Here is a 21698-nt window from a genome sequence, read left to right as displayed (position 1 = left end):
AAGGGACTGTTCAGATCGTTCCCGCCGGTGAAGGCTCCGGCCCCGGCGTGGGAGCTCAACGTGGTGCTGACCAAGCTCATGGGACCTCCGTTCGAGCCTCTGCACTCGGCCCCGTTGAAGTTTCTGTCGTGGAAAACAGCGTTTCTTGTGGCCATCACCTCCGCACGACGGGTGGGAGAGATCCAGGCCCTTTCCTGCAAGGCCCCGTACTTGACTTTTCACGACACAAGGGTAGTGCTCAGGACGCACCCCTCCTTCATGCCCAAGGTACCGTCGGACTTCCATCTCAACGAACCCTTGGTGTTGCCTGTGTTCTTCCCGTCGCCTTCGTCGCCGGCTGAGAGGACTTTGCACTCGCTGGATGTGGCTAGAGCGCTGAAGTTCTACGTGGACCGCACGAAGTGTTTTCGGAAGACGTCACAACTCTTTGTGAACTTTGGACCTGTCAATCAGGGGAAGGCTCTCTCGAAGGCTTCCATTTCCAGATGGCTCTCCGGCTGTATCATGTACTGTCATCGGTTGGCAAACCGACCGCTGCCTGGCCGTCCGAGAGCCCATTCCACCAGAGCGATCGCAGCTACCACGGCGTTCCTTTCTGGTGTGCCCCTGCTGGACATTTGCAGGGCTGCTACGTGGAGGTCGACGCACACCTTCACGAAATTCTACTGCGTCGATCGGGATTCCAGGGAGGAGTCCAGGGTCGGCCAAGCAGTGCTGCGCAACCTGTTCGCCTGAGGTGAGCCTGGTGAGGAGGTAAGATGCTTAATGTTGAGTTTGATGTAATGCTTAATGTTGAGCCTTTGCCACCTCCCGTGGTTGTGCTTGTGTGTACTGCTATGTATTCTTTATTCATGAGCATGTGAATCCATGCCAGACCCCATGCTGGAGAAGGAACAAGTTACTTACCTGTAACTGTTGTTCTCCAGCATGGGTCTGGCATGGATTCACATGCGAACCCTCCCGCCTACCCCTCTGCGGCTCTTCACTTGGTCATACTGCCACTTCACGTGCTTCCAAATCTGAAGATGGCTGCCAGAGGCAGTGCTTAGGTAGAGGGCAGTCATTGGCTGTGGTCAGTATGACGCAGAGACCAGTGATTGGTTATTACTACGAAAGACAGATCAGAAACGAAACTGATACTGGTTTTTTCTTTACCGAGGATTCCCAGCCTGACGACGGGGAATATTCATGAGCATGTGAATCCATGCCAGACCCATGCTGGAGAACAACAGTTACAGGTAAGTAAGTACCCAGCCATTCAACACTCCATACTGCATTCATACCGGTTTCGGGCAGGGCGGGGTCAGTCATTGTGTCAACCACCAGATACTAGACACCCACAACCTAGAATGCGTATTCGACACACACTCCATTCACCCAGGTCCCACCCACAGGCATACCCACAACATACGGTTGTTGGGAAGGCTCCAGCCAGTCTGGTCAGCACTTCCCCACACTACCATATATGGAACTTCCACCCAACAGCCATTCAGGGGGAAGGGACAGAGTCAGGGCTTCCCGGGACTTCGTGAAGATCAAGGTAACAGGCGATGGAAGGAAAGAGGCCATGGGGGCCATTTTGTCTCCATCAGGAATCTACCGATTCCAATGACAGGGCCTGGGCATCCCAAAATGGAGGACGCTCAGGGCACCAGTCAATTCAGCACGGAGCTGCCACCAGCCCGTACCCTACTCTGATATTGACACAGGTGCCCAAAAACATACACTAGGGGCACAGGGTTGCACCCCTACCCATGGGTGCCATAAGGATATCCCATGGGTCTGTCCACCAAAGCCAAAGGAGAGAGCTGCACCGCCAGGAGTCCCACATGAACTCCTTTGCGGAAAACATGACAGAACACACAATAAAAGGTAGTAAAGGACAAGGATACGGAGGCCCTGTCCCTCCGATATATTTCCAGCATCACACTCGGGCTCAAGAGATCTCCATGGATGGGGGTCATCCTCATGGATGCCATTAGGGATGGGCTCCCTCCAAGGGCTCCAGCGCCGCAGGCCCCAATGCAGCCCCCGCTGCCCACTCTGGCCACCGAACCAATAGTGCAGGCGGGTCTGTACCAGCCTCCACCGCAGCCCCTGGCTCTGGTCTCCACACCCCAGCCATTGACTCCCAGCACCCCTCACCAGTGCCGGACCAACCGGACCCCCAAGTGGACATGGACGAGGAGGAAGATCCTGACACACCATCATCAGCCAAGTCCTTCCACGTATGTCTTGCATGGCTGGCAGAGTACTTGTTCCTTCCTCAACCCGAAGTTGAGCAACCAGCAGAAGAGGTGCTGGCCGAGGTACTCACGCTACGCCCCGCAGCTAGAACGGTGATCCCGATGCAGAAGGATGTTGTCGCCTTGGCCAAAAAGAGGTGGCACAAGCTCCACTCAGTCCAGCCGGTCAATGGACGCCTGGACGGCAAGTACAGGCAAATGGAAGGGGAAGCACTCTTGCTGTCGGTCCATCCTCAGCCACACTCTTCAGTGATTGCTGCGGCATCACTCTACTCCAAGCCTCAGTCGTTCTCGGCTTCCTCGTTAGCGGGACTGCTAGGCAAGGAGGAGAAGATCTTGGAAGCGTACGTAAGAAGCTTTATTCCAACGCTTCACTGCAGCTTCGTCAAGCCAACATTGATGCCATGCTGGCAGCCGTTCACCAGAGGCTTTGGCTGGAAATTGCAGACTTCCTCCCAGAGCTTCTGGCGCAGAGCCAATCACAATTCAAGGCGGGACTGGCAGAGGCCAAGATGGTGGCACAAGACATCATGGAGTGCACCATGGCCCACATTGACACCTCTGGCCGGGCCATTTGCACTGCCACCGATATGAGAAGAACGGCCTGGCTCTGTGCTACTAAGTTCAACACGGATGTCCAGGAACGCATTTTGGACCTGCCGTTTGGAGGGGGTGACCTCTTTCACTCCTCCACAGACGAGGAGCTGGATAAAAAGAAAAACAGCTCACAAACGGCAAAGTCTTTATCCATCCTCACAAAGGCAAGGCCCGAAACGTACACCAATTCACAGCAGCGCTCGGACAAAGGGCGTACATACAGAGGGTACCAGGGCTTCCAAGAGAGGAGGTCCACGCAGCCGGACCGTTCACCGACCCAGCATCGGCACAAGCAACAAAAAGGGGTGGTGGGGGGAAGGGCCTTTTCCAGTCCCCCTCCTCTGCAACAGCCTCAGAGGGAAAGAAGGCATGACATGCCCCCTCGGGTCCACGTGTCTCCAGTGGGGGGGCAGGCTTGATCTCCACGCACATTTCTGGCGTCAGAATTTCACGGACCCCTGGATCCTCTCCGTAGTCTCCACAGGGTACCGCCTACCTATCCCTGCCTCTCCTCCCTCCACACCTCCACTCCCACAGGTTGGGACAGCAACTCTTTTGGCTGATATCCAGTCGCCCGTCGAGAGCCAGGCAGTGGAGGAAGTCCCAGCTTCGCAGCGAGGCTTGGGCTTCTACTCCATGATTTTTGCCATTCAGAAAAAGAACCAGGCGGGCCTGAGAGTTGTGCTGGACCTATCCACCCTCAACCTCTCCCTACAAAAATTCAAGATGGTTACGCCAGCGCTCATAGAGGAGACATTGTGCAAGGGAGACTGGATGTGCTCCCTGGATATCATATGCCGCCTACCATGGACCCTGTGATCCCGAATACGGCGATCACCACAACACTATGTTTTCTCTTTTCTTTCCTTTCTTTACCCCCTTCTGTGGGGAACCCTATTTCCTCTCGTTTCTTCCAAGTGGTGCGCCTCCGTGTGCGACGCTTACCTGTTGCTCGCTCCGCTCCAGCAGTTTCTTCTGTCTCGCTCCGCTCCGGCGGTTTCTCCTGTCTCCGCTCCTCCTTCCATTGCGCGGTTCTGGTTCCTCCCTTCAGACCCGTGCTACTACATTTATTGCCATTCATTCTTTCTCCCTTTCTCTCTCTTCAGGCTTACCTTTGTCTGTGTTAATTCTCGATGCAGACCTACGCTGTACTTTAGTCCATTCACTTGTTACTGTACTTGGTTACATACTTAGGGTTATCACTTACCTTCGTCTCCGTGAAGCCTGCGGAGCCCATTTTCCACTCTACATCTAAACGGCCGGATTCCTGAATCTGCTCTTCAGCTGTTGTTTTTTTGTGTGCCTGTTAGGCTTTTTCCCCATATTGTTCCTCACGGGAAAGGGGTCACCGGTTGTGCTGTTTAATAGCATTTCACTGTGCCTTCCTTCCAGGAGAGAGACGTTTGCTCTGAGCCCGAAGACCCTTGGCATCTTCAATTCCAGATTCCAGTCTGTCAGGTGAGGAGGAGGAGGAGGAGGGAAGTCAGGGACTTTGGAAAGTTCAGCCTCAAGGGGTTGACAGTTTACACCGCCTAGATCAAAGGATGGCAACTGCTGAACAATTACAGGAGGTGGTAGCAGCAGTCCAGAACCTCTCAGTAGAGGTACGGAATCTCTCAGTGGAGGTACAAACTTTAAGGACAGAAAATAATGTGCTAAAACAGATGGTTACAGTACGGGAACCCAGACAAGTCGATTTGCCACCCATGGCACTCCGTTCTGGAAAATATGTTGATACTCCAAAGAGATTAAAGGAGTTTTTGGAGGCTTGCAGTATCCATTTCATATTCCGGCCAAATACCTTTACTACAGACCACTCTCGGGTGGGATTTATGATCTCAAACATGTCAGGAAATGTCTTAGCATGGGCAACTCCGTTAGTGACCGGAGTGGATCCGGTACTCCAGGACTACAAGGCTTTTGTCACACGGCTGAAACAGAATTTCAAAAGGCCCGAGATCACTTTTTCAGCCTGTGAAGACCTTTTGGATGTACTCCAAGGCCAGGCGGACTTTCTCACTTATATCTCTGCTTTTAAACAATTAGCCACAGAGACAGGGTGGCCGGAAAAATCACAATTTGTTATATTCAGGCGCAGCCTTAAGGAAGACATAAATGATGAGTTAACTAGATCCCCTCGACCAGCATCTTTCTCTGAGCTATTGGCAGCCAGCTTACAGATTGAACATAGGCTTCAAGAAAGAAGACAAGAGAGATGGCTAGTCCGCAATCCTGCTCTTTCCACGGCTTTCCCTCCTTCTTCGTTACCTGCTTCGACAAGATCAGAAGAACCCATGCAAATTGGTACTTCCATCCTTAACCCCCGAAGAACGAAAGAGACGGAGAGTCTTGGGGTTATGTGCCTATTGTGGCTCCGATCAGCATCAGATACGAAATTGCAAAGAAATCCCCTCTCGGAGGTCGGGAAAAGAGAACCCTCGGTCCTAGGAGGGACAGGAAGCTGAGGGGTTACATCCAGTCCCTATGTTTCATTGTCTGTTGTTGGTCCAACTAATTAGTCGGAAGATTCTCGACTCATGGTACTCAAGGTTCTTCTTACCTTTAATCAACGCAAGATTGAGGCTTTGGCCCTCTTGGATTGTGGAGCAGCAGGTAACTTTATCAATATGATATGGGCTGACAAGATAGGCCTACGCATAATTGATTGCTAGGAAGATCAGAAAGTGGAAGGCGTGGATGGTAGTCCTCTCAGTTCTGGGCCCATCACGCAGACTATGGAATACCTGAAGCTGTCTATACAACAACGTTCCGAAGAGATCCAGTTTGATATCATCCGTGCAGCAACTTTCCACTTATACTGGGCATAACCTGGTTACGCAAGAAGCACAATCCTCGGATCGACTGGTCTACCAACAGTCTAAGTTTTGACTCAGGATTCTGTCAAAAATCTTGTTTGCAAGATTTGCTCTACATGGAGGCAAAGGCACACGTCATTCCACCGGTCAGTACCATTGGGACACACTCGCTTCCATTTGATATCTCAGCCTTTGAGACTGTATTTGCAGCAAAGAACCCCCTGGAGCCACCCCCACACAGGCCAGAGGACTGCTCTATAGATCTTCTACCTAATGCCCTGGTTCCTTTTGGTCGGATGTTCTCTTTGTCCCAGGTAGAAAAGAAGGCTCTCTGCTCTTATTTGGATGAAAACTTACAGAATGGGCTTATCCGTCCATCTAAATCCCCGACCGGGGCACCACTGTTTTTTATCCCAATAAGAGATTCCCTTGATCTCTGACCCTGCATTGATTATCAAGGGTTAAACAAAGTTACTATTCGGGATCGCTATCCCATGCCCCTCATCACAGACATCTTGGAGGCGTTGCAGGGAGCCACAATCTTCACTAAACTGGATCTTCGCAGCGCTTACCATTTGTCAAGGATCCGTTCAGGTGATGAATGGAAGACCGCATTTAGAACTCCTTTTGGTTTGTACGAATATCACGTGATGCCATTTGGGCTAGTCAACGCCCCAGCTGTGTTTCAGCTGTTTATGGACCATGTGTTCTCAGATCTCATGTTTGTGTCAGTGATTGTGTATCTGGATGATATCCTGATATTCTCCAAAGACCAGCAACAACATAAATCACATCTTACAGAAGTCCTAAATTGACTAATGAAACACAGGCTCCTTGCCAAAAGAGAGAAATGTCTGTTTGGGGTCAGCTCGGTACCCTATTTAGGGTATTTTCTGTCACCACAGGGCATCCAAATGGATAAAAGCAAGGTAGAGGCGATTCTGAGCTGGCGCTCCCCCACATCCATGAAAGAGGTACAGAAGTTCCTGGGTGTGGCTGATTTCTATAGACGCTTCATCCCCTCGTTTTCAGAGGTAATATTGCCAATCACCCGCCTTTTGAAGAAGACCTCCGCTCCTTTTGTCTTGGATACCAGAGCTGAAGAGAGTTTTATCCATCTCAAGGAACTGTTTTGCAGTGCTCCCATTTTGCGCCATCCAGACCAAATAAACCTTTCATACTCGAGACAGACTCCTCTGCGGCAGCTGTGGGAGCAGTGTTATTGCAAGAACAACTTCATGAGGAATACCCCATAGCATATCTGTCACGGACACTTACCCTAAGTCAACAGACTTATTCGGTAATTGAGCGGGAACTCCTTGCCATGAAGCTGGCGTGTGAAGAATGGAGACACCTATTACAAGGAAGCAGTTACCCATTTACCATAAGAACAGATCATAAGAATCTGCAAGTAATTCAAACCATTGATTGTGTAAATTCATGCCAAGCTCGGTGGGCTCACTTTTTTGCTCAGTACGATTTCCGGATCACTTTTATTCCTGGCAGTCAGAACACGCTGGCGGATGCCCTATCTCGCAAAGGAGTGTCAACGGGTTCCCGTCTCGAACCTCAAGCAAGACTTTTCCCCAGAAACCGGGTGTTTGTCCAAGTTACCAGCTTCCTTCAACAAGTTAAGGAGGCCACAGTTTCGACAGGGCAAGGAGAAGAAAGGTAGAGACTCACAGAGAAGGACGGACTATTATTCTATGAACAACGGTTTTACATTCCCACTGAGTCTCTCTGTCGTCAAGTATTGACTTGGCGTCATGATCATAAGACTGCTGAACATCGGGGTCAATCAGGCACTTTGGACCTCATCTGAAGATCTTTCTACTGGCCTTTCTACTTCGATCTGATGTTAGGAAGTATGTGCAGTCCTGTAAGGTATGCAACAGCAGTAAATACCGCACCACCAAGCCCTTGGGCTTGCTGGAACAAGGTTCATTACCACTACATCCTTGGAGCCATATCTCCACAGACTTCATTGTGGACGTTCCGGAATCTCAAGCCTGTACATGTGTCATGGTGACTATAGATACCCTGTCCAAGTTGGCACATTTTTCCCCTCTGCACTGGCTTCCGAAAGCTGCATAAATGGTGGAGGTTTTCGTAAAAGATATATTCTGATTACATGGCCTCCATGATAAGATCACCTCCGATAGAGGCAGCCTATACATCTCAAAATTCTGGTCAGCCATGTATCGTAGCTTGGGCATTGAATGAGCTTTATCTTCTGGATTTCACCCCCAAACTAATGGGCGGACTTAATGACTAAATGGCACACTCAAACAGTATTTACTCAGCTATATCAATCAAGAACAGGGCAATTGGGTATCTCTTCTTCCGACAGCAGAATTCGCTTATAAAAATTCCTGACATTCGGCATCCAGTCTCACGCCTATCTTTTGTACATACGGGTTTCATCCCCGTTCCATTCTGCCCACCGTCTCAGCTACCTGACATCTGCCAGCAGTGGAAAATACATTGGCCAAGATTCAGGAGGCCCACCGGACGGCCAAATGATGCCTTTTGGAGAGTCAAAGGGCTTACAAGGCTCATGCCAATCGCCACCGTTTGGACATACCAGAGTGGAAGGTGGGCACCAGAGTATGGCTCTCCACGAAGTTTCTACCTCGTTGGACACATCCATCCAAACTTTCCCCTCGCTATATTGGTCCCTATCCCATTGTGGCAAAGATTAACCTAGTGGCATTTCGTCTTAAATTGCCTCCTAGCCTGCAATGGGTTCACCCGGTTTTTCATTCCTCTTTACTTCGGGAGGCCGTACAGGGCTCTACTCCCAGACCTATTCCACTACGGCTCCCACCGGAGTTGGAAGAGGAATATGAGGTATCCCAAATATGTGACTCCCGCTATAAGCGGGCTGTCTTGAATACCTGGTACATTGGAAGGGGTATTCTAGAGCCAAAGATTCATAGGAACCATCCTCACACATTAATGCCCATACTCTGCTTAGGAAGTTCCATATTGCTCACCCCGGCAAACCAGGAGGTTCCTGGACTGGGTGGGGGCATACTCTCATGCGCCGCCTACCATGGACCCTGTGGTCCTGAATACGGTGATCGCGCCGCCATTAGGGACTCCACCACGTTTTTTTTTGCATTGCGTGAGTGGCAGTCTAGTGTTGCGGCTGCAGTGTGACCAGGGAGGCTTATTAGCCATGCCTTCCCTGGACACTGTGCGTTGCAACCTGGTTCTGTCAGCCTTGCAGCTGTTGCTGCTGCTTTCTCCTTTTGCCACAATGCTGTGTTTTCTTTTTCCTTTCCTTTCTTGACCCCCTTCCGCGGGGAACCCTCTTTCCTCTTGTTTCATCCAAGCGGTGCGCCTCTGTGTGCGACGCTTACCTGGTTCTCGCTCCGCTCCGGCGGTTTCTCCTGTCTTGCTCTGCTCCGGCGGTTTCTCCTGTCTCCGCTCCTCCTTCCATCGCGCGGTTCTGGTTCCTCCCTTCAGACCTGTGCTACTACATTTATTGCCATTCATTCTTTCTCCCTTTCTCTCTCTTCAGGCTTACCTTTGTCTGTATTCACTCTTGATGCGGGTCTACTCTGTGCTTTAGTGCAATCACTTGTTGCTGTACTTGGTTACATACTTAGGGTTATCACTTACCTTCATCTCTGTGAAGCCTGCGGAGCCCATTTTCCACTCTACATCTAAACGGCCGGATTCCTGAATCTGCTCTTCGGCTGTTGGGGTTTTTTGTGCCTGTTGGGCTTTTTCCCCATATTGTCCCTCTCGGGAGAGGGGTCACAGGTTGTGCTTTTTAATAGCATTTCACTGTGGCTTCCTTCTGGGAGAGAGACGTTTGCTCCGAAAAAAAAGAAAGAAGAAGAAGGACTACAGAGCCCAAAGACCCTTGGCATCTTCAACTCCAGATTCCAGTCTGTCAGGTGAGGAGGAGAAGGAGGGAAGTCAGGAACTTTGGGAAGTTCAGCCTCAAGGGGGTGACACTGGATCTGAAGGAATTGTACCTAAACTTCCCGATTTGGCAGCCTCATCATTTCTTTCTACGATTCAGAATCATGGGCTACCATTTCCAATACAAGGTGCTTCCCTTCGGCCTCAACTGGGCTCCCGGGGTCTTTACCAGACTGATGAATACAATGGCCGTCCTCCTCAGGGCCCAGGGCCACTACATCTACCTGTACCTCGATGACTGGCTCGTCAGGGCGACATCTCCGGAAGCGGTGCACCACACTTCCCACGCTCTTATGAGCACATTCCACGATCTGGGCTTTTCGCTCAACCTCAAGAAGTCACAGTTGCAGCCTACGCAGAGACTGACTTTCCTGGGGCTCATCTGGGACACAGACTTCGAGAGAGTTTTCCCCTCGGAGGACAAGATCAAGGCCATCAGGAGGGCCACTGCTCACTTCCTCAGCAGAGAAGCGACATCGGCCTGGTGATACCAACACCTACTGGGTCTAATGGCACCGGTCTTATTGGCTGTCCCCGACACGAGACTCAGGATGAGGAGGATACAGCTGCACTTTGCAGCATCATGGAACCATGAGCGGGGCTCTCAGGCGGAGATGATCAATGTTCCTCCTCCTCTTCACCCGGACCTCACATGGTGGTCAATTGATTGCAACCTGCGGACGGGCAAGCCCATCCGGCACCCGACCCCGCAGGTCACCATCACTACGGACACCTGTCTCGGGGGCTGGGGGGCCACTCTGGATAACCGCAGCATCCATGGACTCTGGACATAGCAGGAGCAGGATAACCACATCAATTGGCTGGATTTAAAGGCCATCTGGCTAGCACTCAGAGTCTTCCTTACCGGTTATTGGGGGCAAGGTCGTCCTCATCCAGACAGACAACTCCACCAGCATGTTCTATGTCAATAAGCAGGGAGGTACCAGAACCCCTGCGCTGTGCATACTAGTAGTCAGCATGTGAGAATGGGCCCTGGAAAACAATATCTTCCTCAGGGCCGCCCACCTTCCGAGGGAATCCAACTGGGAGGTGGACAGACTCAGCAGACTGGCAGCGGACAATTACGAGTGGCAATTGAACGACCAGATGCTGCAGGAGATCTTCAGCAGATGGAGTCACCCCCAGCTGGACCTCTTTGTCTCCTGGGACAACAGGAAGTGCCAACAGTACATGTGCTGGCAGGGACAGGGCCTAGGCTCCCTGGGCGACGCATTTCAGATTCAGTGGAACGGCATGGCAGCATACGCCTTTCCGCCCACACCGCTGATCCACAGGGTGATATGCAAGATAAAGTAGTCTTGCCACCTCAGAGTCATTCTGATAGCTCCATGGTGGCCAGCCAGGCCATGGTTCTCAGAGCTGCTCAACCTCTCGGACAGGCCCCCCATTCACCTTCCGAAGGGCCCAGCACATTTTCAGGCGCATCAGGGTGGCAGGGTCATCCACCCTGCGCCACAGAAACTGGCGCTCACAGCGTGGTTCTTGAGCAGGCCATGCTAGGGCACCTCAGTGTGATGCTGGAAATGCGTTGGAGGTACAGGGCCTCCCTGTCCTTGTCCTGTAGTCCTTTTTCATTTGTGTTCTGTATTGTTTTCTGGCCAGGAGTCCATGTGGGACTCCTGGCAGTGCAGCTCTTCCTGTTTTTGGTTTGGTGTACAGACCCATGGGATACCCTTATGGCACCTATTGGTGGTGGTACAACCCTGTGCCCCTAGTGTATGTTTTTGGGCACCTATTTGTGGCCCCTAGAGTAGGGTATGGGCTTGTGGTAGCTCCATGCTGAATTTGACAGGTGCTCTGAGTATCCTCCATTTTGGGATACCCAGGCCCTGACATTGGAATCAGTTGATTGCTGATAGGAAACAAGATGGCCCCTGTGGCCTCTTGATTTCTATTTCCTGTTACCTTGTTTTCCCAAAGTCCAGGGAAGCCCTGACTCTGTCACTTCCCCTTGACTGGCTGTTGGGTGGAAGTTCCATATATGGTGTTGTTGTGAAGTCCAGGCCAGACGGGCTGGAGCCTTCCGAGTGACTGTATGTTGTGGGTACACCCTGTGGGTGGGACCTGGGTGAATGGAGTGTGTGACCAATATACACTTCTTGTTGTGGATGTCTGGTTTCTAGTATAAACTACAATGACTGAGACAGCCCCGCCTGAAACTGGTATGAATGCAGTATGTAGTGTTGAATGGCTGGGTACTTGTCCCAATACACATTCCTTGTTGTGAGTGTCTGAGAGGGAGGAGAATGGCCTCAATGCACTGTTGCCTGATTGGCTGATGACTGCTGAATGCCCTTCTGAGTGATTGGTTGCCTGAGTGTGACCCAGCAGAATGAATAAGAGATCAGCTAGTATATCTGGGGGCCTCTCACTGCTAGACATCGTTCAGAAGCTGAAGTTGAAACTGACGCTTAATCTTGAAGCCGAGCCTGAAGAAGAAGGTTGACTGCTGTCTCCCTTCGCCGAAATCTGAAAGCCGTCGAGACTGATCCAAGAGAGGACCTGGTTAGGCGCCCTCTTCCCGTGCTCCGAGGGACCATCGAGCACCGCTAGCCTTCGCCAAAGCACCCTGGAAGTAGGACCCTCGACAGGCTGCCTACCAGAGACTGGGACCGCCAAGGAGAACGAAGATAAGCACTGGACATTCCATCCACCGTCATTGACCAGGGTTCGCAAGTTTGCTGTAACCGCTGGAGGCCCGTCGAAGCCGTGTTGCCTAGAAGAGGTGACCGTTTGATGCTGTGCCCCCGCCAACCGTAGCTGCACGCTCCTTTGCCGAAGACTTTTGATTCAAAGATGAGCTTGTCCGCACCGCCGCCCACCTTATCCCGTCGGAGAAGGCCAGGCCGTTGACATGCCAAGGAGCATCTACTGGTAGGTTTCCCGCCACCCAATGACCGTAGAGACGCCGGAAGACTCGACGCCCTTGCTGGGCCACAGTTCTTCACAAAATCTTTGCGGTCCTGAAATATCAACATCGAGGTGCCCCGCACGCCTCTTCCTTGCAGGACGTCTTTGAATCGTCGTCGACGAGCACGGCTGGGACCGAAGCTGCCACCTCGACGCCGAGTTCACTTTCTTCGAGGGATCTCGACGATCTGTGGCTCCTGCTTTAAAGGGAGCCGCTCAAGAAGGATCCGTCGACGACCCGACGTAGAACTCTGCTATTCGAGGTACACTGGGATGGTAGAAACATTATAGAAGGAAATAAGACTTATAGAACAATATATGGACTGGGCTTGTGATATATCTTTACTTTACAGGTTGCCCAGGTGGGGGGATCTCCACACAGAACTTTGTTTAACTTAAGAGGCCAGTATTCTGCCAATTGTTCTAACCAACTGCTTTCCTCCTATGTCTGTTGTTGGTTACCTTTATTAAGTGATTTGTGCGACATTTAACCAACGTACAGTTGATGCACTTTAATGAAATCTAATAATAATTGTGGTACCGCTTAGAACTGTATATATTTGCCATTGTAGATTTACTGAGCACAAAGTGAGTTATTGTGATTGTGTATATAACCTTGAACCTTTAATTATGTAAAGACTGTGTTTTAACTAATACAGTGTGTGGGCATTCCTTTGTGGGGGCTTGGGGACTACACTGTACTTAAGAACCAGCCTGCATCACCCCCTGAGAAGCTAGGACTTGATTGCTCAGCCAGCGCTACCCTATAGAGAATCTTGGGTGGGGTCCTCTGTGCCTCTCCTCTGCCATATAGAGTACAGACCCCCCCTCCAGTCTTTACACTCAGCCTCTCACAGGCTGACCTAGAAATCATACAGGGTGCAAGGAGCAAGGCTACCAGGACCCAGTACAAGAGTAAGTGGACCAGGTTCTGTCACTGGGCAGTCTCTAAGGAGATCGACCCCCTTGCAAGTACCTTGGACGACATGCTCTCCTTCTCTGCACACCTTGCTCACTCTGGTGTGCAGGTGGACACTTACCACACTTATTTGGCAGCCATAGCAGCCTACAGAAATTCGGAGGAGGAGGTATTTTCCCCTTACAACCCGATAGTCAAGAAGCATTTGACGGGTCTCTCCAGACTCTACCCGCCCTACAACGGACCACACCCTGTGTGGGACCTCAACATAGTGTCGGGCGCCCTTGCGCCCAAACCATTCGAGCCAATCGGACATCAGGCTGGTCACCATCAAGACGCCCTTGCTAGTTGGCCTCACTTCGGCTCATAGAGTCAGCGAAATTCAGGCGCTACTCGCCTCAGAGCCCTATTCTACTTTCCACAAGGATGAGGTAGTCCTGTGGACACACCCAGTATTCCTTCCTAAGGTACCTTCTGCTTTCCATCAAAACGAGGAAATAATGCTGCCTACGTTCTTTGCTGAACCAAAGGACGACACTCAGAGGGTTCTGCAGTGCCCCGATGTCAGGCGTGCTCTAAAATTCTACTTGGACAGGACCATGGGCTTTTGCAAGTCGGACGCACTGTTTGTCACATTCGGCGGGTCAAGACCTGGGTATCAGGCATCCAAGGCCTCTATAGCATGATGGATGGCCATCAAGGAAGGATATGAGGGACAGCATAAGCCACTTCCGGCTAACATGCACGCTCATGCGGTCAGAGCCAAGGCCCCATGGGGGCTCAAATGGGAATGTGGAATGGTTCCCGGAATGGGAATTTACCGGGTCCCTCATGGTCAGAATGACCCGGTAAATCCCTATTCCGGGAACACAGACCCGGAATGCGGTAAGGGGGTAGCCATGGCGCTAATAGCGCCATGGTTACCTCCTACAGCGTAATGAGGCCCATCATCCGTATGGTGAAGGTCTAGAAATTGGTTTGTTCAGATGGGGTGTTGTAAAACCTAGGCAATCGCATCCAACGATGGCATAAACTGTTAGTCCAAGAGATGAATAAGTATCAAAATTCAAGATTATGGAACGACAGCGTTCATGTTTGTTTCCTGGATTTGCCAGCAGACAATACAGTGATCCTGGTCATATCGTCTACTATATCTTACATTACTGTGCTGTCTTCTGTGAGGTTTGCCTTCTTGCATGCTGCTGGTATCGTTTTGCCCACTATTTGATCGTTCTTCTTATGTAGGCCATTTGGGTGGAAGGGTTGGTAGACAAAAGAGAGCAGACCATATGTTGCAGGCCTCAGGCAAGCATATTTTAAGTTCTGCTTGTATGACACAAAAAACGGTTTGTGCATAAAAAGTCAAAGTTTTTATGCACGTTTATACATGAAAATATCAAAAGCCATTGTTTTGGAAGTATTTAAAGCTTTAAAATACAAAAGTCAAACTCAGATTAAATGTGTTAAATCACATCGATTGGTATGCTGGTACTTATATACTTTCCTTGATGCTGGAGAGAATGAAGCGATAAAAATCCCCAATTTGCATAACACCCTTCCATAATATTTTGTTTCAAAATGGTCATGTTTGGTAATGTGATTTGTGTACTTTCCAAGACCATTTTTTTAATAAAATGAGATTGTTTTAGTTCATGGTAAGAACTGGAAAAGAAAGTGTTCAAATGCAGAAATTACAGAGTTGGCACAAATTCCAGCTTCACCCCTTTACCAATGTGTGATCCTGGGCATCTCATTTAATCTTGTATTACCTAACCTCTCAATATTGCCAGTGCCTAAACCTTTCAAAATTGTCAGCCCTTCCGAGTGATTTCCTTCTCATGGTCTGATCTTCATAAACGCCTTATTCATAATTTCACTGTGTTAATAGTGAGCATATTTATATCGCACACCACAGGCATTTGTTCCTTTGATATCCAATTGCAACACTATTTGAAAACCAAATCCCACTTCTAATCTCAGTCTGTCTGGATAAAGACACCTTCCTGGTAGCTTCTAATCAGCCTCCACTATCCATGCTACGGTATGTGTAGCGTTCTCCTTCCTTCCAGTTGGTGGGCTCTATCCATGCATGAGCACTTTTGCATTCTGTGAGACAACTAATGTGAGTTATCTCTCTATCATGGGTTGCATGTACCTTTTACATACGGTTCTGCATTAATACTACATCTACCTTACTGGATGTTCTTCATAAAAAGTATCCTGTATGTACTAGAACCGTTACCCCTTTGTAAACTGCTAATTTTGGTCTTCAATGCTACTTCTTTATCATTCTGATTAGAGCAAGAATGAAGAGGGCAAGGGGACTTAAAGGGAGTAAACGTGCTTATTATAATGCGAGACAGTATATCAACCTATAGGTTGCGAGCACGACGGGTGGGGGGCGCGACCAGTATTCTTGATCTCTTAATTCCTTTGGTTTGGTGGAGGGGGGCCCCAAAGATGTCCGTGCCCAGGGCCTCAAAAGTGCTTAAGATGACCCTGAGGGGACGGGATGTAAGAGTAATTATAAGTTACTCACTGTAGTGACTAACATACTTTTAGTCCATAGTGCCCTTTCCTCCATACGTCCCACTATCCTCCTCCCTAATAAAACTGGTGTCATTAGGCAATGTTAATCTATTGTTGACGCATCTATGGGGACTGAGGTGAGGCGGCGGAGGGCGGAGTCAGGCAGCGCATGCTCCCAGGGCCGCACCACCCGTGTGCCTCTACATTTAAAGGATAAGAAGGTTTTTTCTGGTGTACCTAGGAAGGGACGCCCCATGTAGTATGGAGGAAAGGGGACTAAGAGTACGTTAGTCACTACGTTGAGTAACCTATAATTTATATGAGCTGGAAGTTCCTCTTTATCAAGTTCGATGTTCCATGTCTGTCTTGGTATGAGTGATGGGTCTTCCTCATGTTGATTGTGAGATGAATATAGCTTCCCAAAATAAATCAGCCAGGTATTTTCCGTTATCGGATTTAGCTGAAGAGAGGAGATGGGAGAGTTTTCCTTGTTTATGATCTGCCACAGCGTTTTAGTGTTATTCTTCGCCAATGCTCTGAGCATTGCTTCACCATTGATTTGGTACATTATGGCTTTGTTTGAAATCAGACAATTTTTGTATTTTTGTTTTTGTTTTTTAATCAGGATCTACCTCAGCGGAGAGGCTCTGAGTTTCCTTAGGTCTTTCTGTAGTAGGCTCTTCTATGTTACCACCTCTTTATCATAGGCATGTAAAGGTTTGAAGTGCGGGTTGCTGTTTTTAGCAGACTTCTCTCTAAACATTGCAAAAACAGAGTCGTATTCCACCCGCGCCTCGGGTCTTGACTGCCATGCCAGAAGGTGTTCTGTCAAGCGTGGAATCACTTCAGGCCTCAGTCTTTCTCTTCCTCCTTCAACCTCCACCTTTTGCTGCCAGAATGTATTTTTCTTTTTGTTTCGGGCACTTTTGATTAGAATTATCAAATTATGATCGCTGTGTACAGTAGGGGATACATTCAGTTGTGGTATCGAGTCACCTATATTGCTTGAAACAAAGAAATAGTCCAAAGTAGCACTTCTGTAGCTGTTTTGCCAGGTCGGGGCGCCCATGATATCTCCTGGGGTTTGACCGTTGAACATGACTAGTCCTCTGTTTTGTATAGCATCCAGCCAGTCCTTAGTTCTCTGGGGTTGGTGGCCATTTCCCCCCTTGATGTACTTCTCGTCTCGATGGCACCATTTCAGGCAATCTATATTTAAATCCCTGCAGAGTATCACTGCGGGCTCTGGATTTATGTGATACGCAAAATCTACCCAAGACATCACTCTGTCAATGAAGGACCTTGATTCCTGTGAGTCTGGATTCCAGTAGACGTTTAAAAGGATTGTACGGCTCTGTGTCTCACCCTCTGGCTCTCGCGTGCCGGCAGGGTCTTTCCTCTCAGCATTCAAGCAAAAACTTGAAGTTGTAAAAAGGCCTGAAATGCCATTTTAGAGTGCCACGTCTGCTACGGACTTTGATCTTTTTTTCACAGCTGGGGGCGGTCTATTCCCATTTGTTTTGCCCACGGCAGACTGAGGTTCTCAAGCAGAAGCAGTCTTTTGGGAGAGGTTTTTGCTTAGCAGTGACTGGCTCGGAAATGGCCATTGCATCCTCCTCTCCTCGCGTCTTCAGCCCCTCTTCTGGAAGGATTGAAGGATTTGCAGGCGAACAAGCGCTGTGGGTGGTTGTGAGGCGCTCTGAAAAGCTGAACAATGAGGGAGGAGGAGCTCCCTTGCAATAGATGCCGCTATGGGGGGAGCCCTCTGCTGTTCGAGGGCTAAGAGCTGTAAATTACCTTGTCACTTTGAGAGCTCCTCCTCCAGTTCCCTCAGAGGGGAAACATCCATCGCCTCGGGCTGCTCAACTTTCTGTAGGCGCGCCTGTAAGTGGGTTTGCTTCTGCCGTCCAGTATCGGGGTGAGGATCCATCAAGTTGGATCGTGCTACTCCTCAGCTAGCATTCAGCCAACACTCTGCTACGCTGCGCGTATGTTTGTTTGTTTGTTTGTTTGTTTATTTATTTGTATAGCGCTCTTGACCCAGGGGTATATGTGCGCTTTGAACATCAAGTTATGTGTGGTTGTGTAAGTGTTTCTCAAAAAGAGCTCTACCTTCTGATGGACAGGGAAGGCAGACTGGATTCCAGCAGCAGCAGCAAAACAACAGCAAGCAAAACAAAAATGCCGGCCAACACTCAGCCAACACTCTTCTACGTTCTGCGGACGGGTGGCTGTTTAAGTCTTTCTGATAGACAGGGAAGGCAGACTGGATTCCAACAGCAAGCAAAACACAAATGCCAGCCAACACTCAGTCAACACTCACAAGGGTTACTGCCCAGTCAGGAGACACAGAAACACAAGGAAGCAGGAGCTGGTGGCCTCAGGAGAGTGGTGTGCAGAAACACTGCACCGGTACTTATTAAGGGCTATAGCGTGGCAGGGGAGCCGAGCCTCCACAGAGCTGGAAATGCGCAGCCTGCACTCTGTTGGCCAAGGGCAGTGCTTACTCCATTGGGTCCACAGTCAACCCAAGAGGGGTCTGAGGGGCAGGTGACGAAGACCCTGACCCCAATTCCACATATCCAAAGGGAACCACTGCTCAGTCTGACATTTCCCAGAGAAATAAGGCAAGGGACACTCAGGAGTGTGCAGCTTCGGCAGAGAAAAGTGGGAGACACAGAGCCAAGAGACAGGAACCTGCATTGGGGAGGCCTCCAAACCAGGGATTGATCCATAAGGGCCGCGAGGACCCACCACAGAAGAACACCTAGTCTGGGAGGTTATCCAGGAATGGGAGTGACCCCCGAGAACCAAAAAGGACCCAGAGAAGAGGTGCATTGTAGGAAATACCATGCAATAAGGTCACAAAATGTTCAATGGTGCTTTTGGCAAAGGTTTATGTGAACTTGCGAACTGTACGTTGTGAAGTGAAAGCATTACAAGGACGTAGTGTTTCTGTAGCCAGAAACTAGAGGGGCCTGTGAGAAAAACCTATGTGAACTTTGTTAAAGCCGATTCGAAGTGGTCATGCAGAGCTGTGCGCCAGCTTGTGCAGTATTGAACGTCTTCGAGGGAAACTTGAAGTGAATTACACATGGTGGCAGGCCCGCATCCGACAGAGGGAAGTCGGTAGTGATTAATGTGTCTGAAGGAGATAGGCTCGAGCCCGACAGAGGGAAGCCTGTTGTAAACTATTGAAACTAACAGGCTCAAGCCCGAACAAGGTGAACCGGTTGGGCCTATGTGACATTTGTGAGTGCTATGCTAGTTATTGTATAAACTTAGGGCGAGCAATAGGGTTATAAGATACTTCTTTATTTTTACTAGGGCTGTGTTCTTTTATTTAATGGTAGAGCTTGCTCACAATTTAGTGATAAGTGCCGGATAGGAAGTCTCCAAACCTTTTAAAACCAATCAATAAAGATTTTAAAACTTGCATCACTCTGTTGTTTCCGTACTTTTGATACCATGGGTTCCTCACAGAGACCATGGGCCTCATTACGACTTTGGAGGCAGCCATGCCCTTAGTAAGGGCATGGCTGCCTCCAAAATCGTGTCCGGGTCCGGGTTCCCTGAATGGGGAAATACCGGGCCATTCCGAGTATGGAGGGCCCGGTATTTCCTCCTTCAGGGAACCCGGGCCCGGTCCTTCCCCATTCCCATTCGAGCCCTCATAGGGCTCAATGGGAATGGGGAGGGAGCTAACAACAGGCCCATTACGAACGGGCCCGTTGTTAGCTCCCTGGTCCCCTCGCGTGATCCGCTATGGACGTCTGGAAAAACCAGCTGTCCAGAGCGGGTCCCCGCGAGAGGACCAAATAATAGTGCGGAGTGGGTTTAACAGCTGCCGGCGCCGTTAAACCCATTCCGCACAAGGTATAATGAGGCCCAATGTGTGGTTTGTTTTCTTGTTGCGGCTGCGATATGGTGGATAGTACGAAGGGGGATGGCCGCCTCCTTAACCCCCACCCCTGCTCTTCTAAGTCATTCCTATTGTACTCTTGATAATCTGTCCTAAATGTACACATAATGTATCCTATTAATGTATTTCCTTGCTGCAGAGCAAATGGTTGCTTCCCAGCTAGGTTCCTGTTTTGTACTTCTTTAAAAAGCAAAATGAAATGGAAAGTGAAATTAAAGCAGTACTAGTGTGACTCGTATTGTATAATTATCAGCCCTAAGTAAATGAAGACGTCTTTGATTATTCTGCAGTGTTTTTTCTTTATTATAAAAAGTGTTCTCGGGTTTTGCACATAGGTTGAGATGTTTCACGTTTATGACTAAAATACTGCTATTACAAATGTGTAACTTTACCATACCCCTTGAGGTTCCCATATGCAGGCCTTAGTTTTGGATAGACTTCTTTTTGTTTGCTTCCTATCATTTTTCACTAAACTAAAATGTAATTTAACTGTATGAAAATTCTTTAAATTGAGTTGTATTTTAGGTTGTCTGTTATGCTTACTACTCCAGATTTCAATTTCCTTAAAAAATATTATTTGAAACATTCTTCAGTAACCTGTTCTTATTGAACATATGCCATTTGAAATGTTTTCTTTGACGTTTTTTTATTTTCTAGGTTGATACGCACATTCATGCCGCTGCCTGCATGAGCGCACAACATCTCCTCAGCTATATCAAGCATTCGTATAAGGTAGAGCCAGATCGAATTGTTAACAGCTCTCAGGGCACGACAAAAACATTGAAAGATATTTTTGATAAACTAAAACTCACTCCTAATTACTTGACTGTGGATTCCCTTGATGTTCATGCTGTAAGTATTGCTTTAGTATTGCTTGACAATAGCACAGTCTTGATCTAATGTATGTGAGTGCATCGGGGTGTGTGTGAATGTTGTTTGAGTACATTTACATGGGGGATTTATCTAAGGCAATAAACCAATGTTTCACTGTTTAAATGTGGCCATATTCTGAAATGATATATTATGCTTTGTATAGTCACCAGCATCGGGGTGGGTCTCAGAATGCTTTTTTCTTTTTTTACATTTCACCACTTATTCTTTGAATCAAATACCTTGAAATGTGGGTACCTTGGTAAAAGTAAGTCAAACACTAATTCCTCCCTCATTTGTGTCAATAATAGATACTAACAAATTAAATAACATGTAAATATAGTTGTCTTTCTGTTGTTTCCCATGTTTTATTTAACAGTTGTTCGTCCCATTGCTAAACATCATTTCACTCTTTATTCTTTACCTCATTTCAACTTTACTTTATTTGTTTTCTTGCATTGCAGTTTCCATGTTTTTTTCAAGTTAACAATGCCAAGTGAGTCTAAATTGCTTAAACAGTCACCAAAGTGTTTTCTTTTTTCTGAATGCAAGTTACTCATACACCTTTTTCCTCTTTGTATTTAATTTAAACTGTTAATGATGTGTTACAACAAGTGTGTATAGAATGCATTTGCTATGCAATACAGTCAACTGTAATATTACTTTTCAACCAGTGTAAAATTATAGTATGCATTAAACTATTCACACTAAGAATGAGGCATGCACATTGATAAGACATAGGGCCTCATTACACGGACGGTGGTAAGGGTTTACCGGTACCGGTAAGGGCACCAGTGCCGGTAAACCCTTACCGCCTTACTACGAGGTCCCTTTGTGGGACCCTACCTTAATGGCTGGTTTTACCAGCCGTTAAGGACGGGACCTGCAAAGGGACCTAGGAGGTAATTATGGTACCGCAATTTGCAGTACCG

General features: G+C 48.7%; 1 protein-coding gene across 1 annotated transcript in view; it reads left to right on the top strand.

Annotated features, from left to right (window-relative positions):
* The window catches only part of LOC138520949 (AMP deaminase 1-like), a 2571753-nt gene that overhangs the window by 508476 nt on the left and 2041579 nt on the right, over nucleotides 1–21698 (top strand). Inside the window, exon 4 of the mRNA XM_069633401.1 lies at nucleotides 20554–20748. Coding sequence (XP_069489502.1) covers nucleotides 20554–20748 — 195 coding nt within the window. The remainder of the gene's footprint in view (nucleotides 1–20553; nucleotides 20749–21698) is intronic.

This window comes from Ambystoma mexicanum, chromosome 13, assembly GCF_040938575.1.
Source record: "Ambystoma mexicanum isolate Mex_15411 chromosome 13, UKY_AmexF1_1, whole genome shotgun sequence".
NCBI lineage: Eukaryota > Metazoa > Chordata > Amphibia > Caudata > Ambystomatidae > Ambystoma > Ambystoma mexicanum.
Note: the sequence above shows the minus strand (reverse complement) of the source record. Positions and strands in the feature narration are given on the sequence as shown.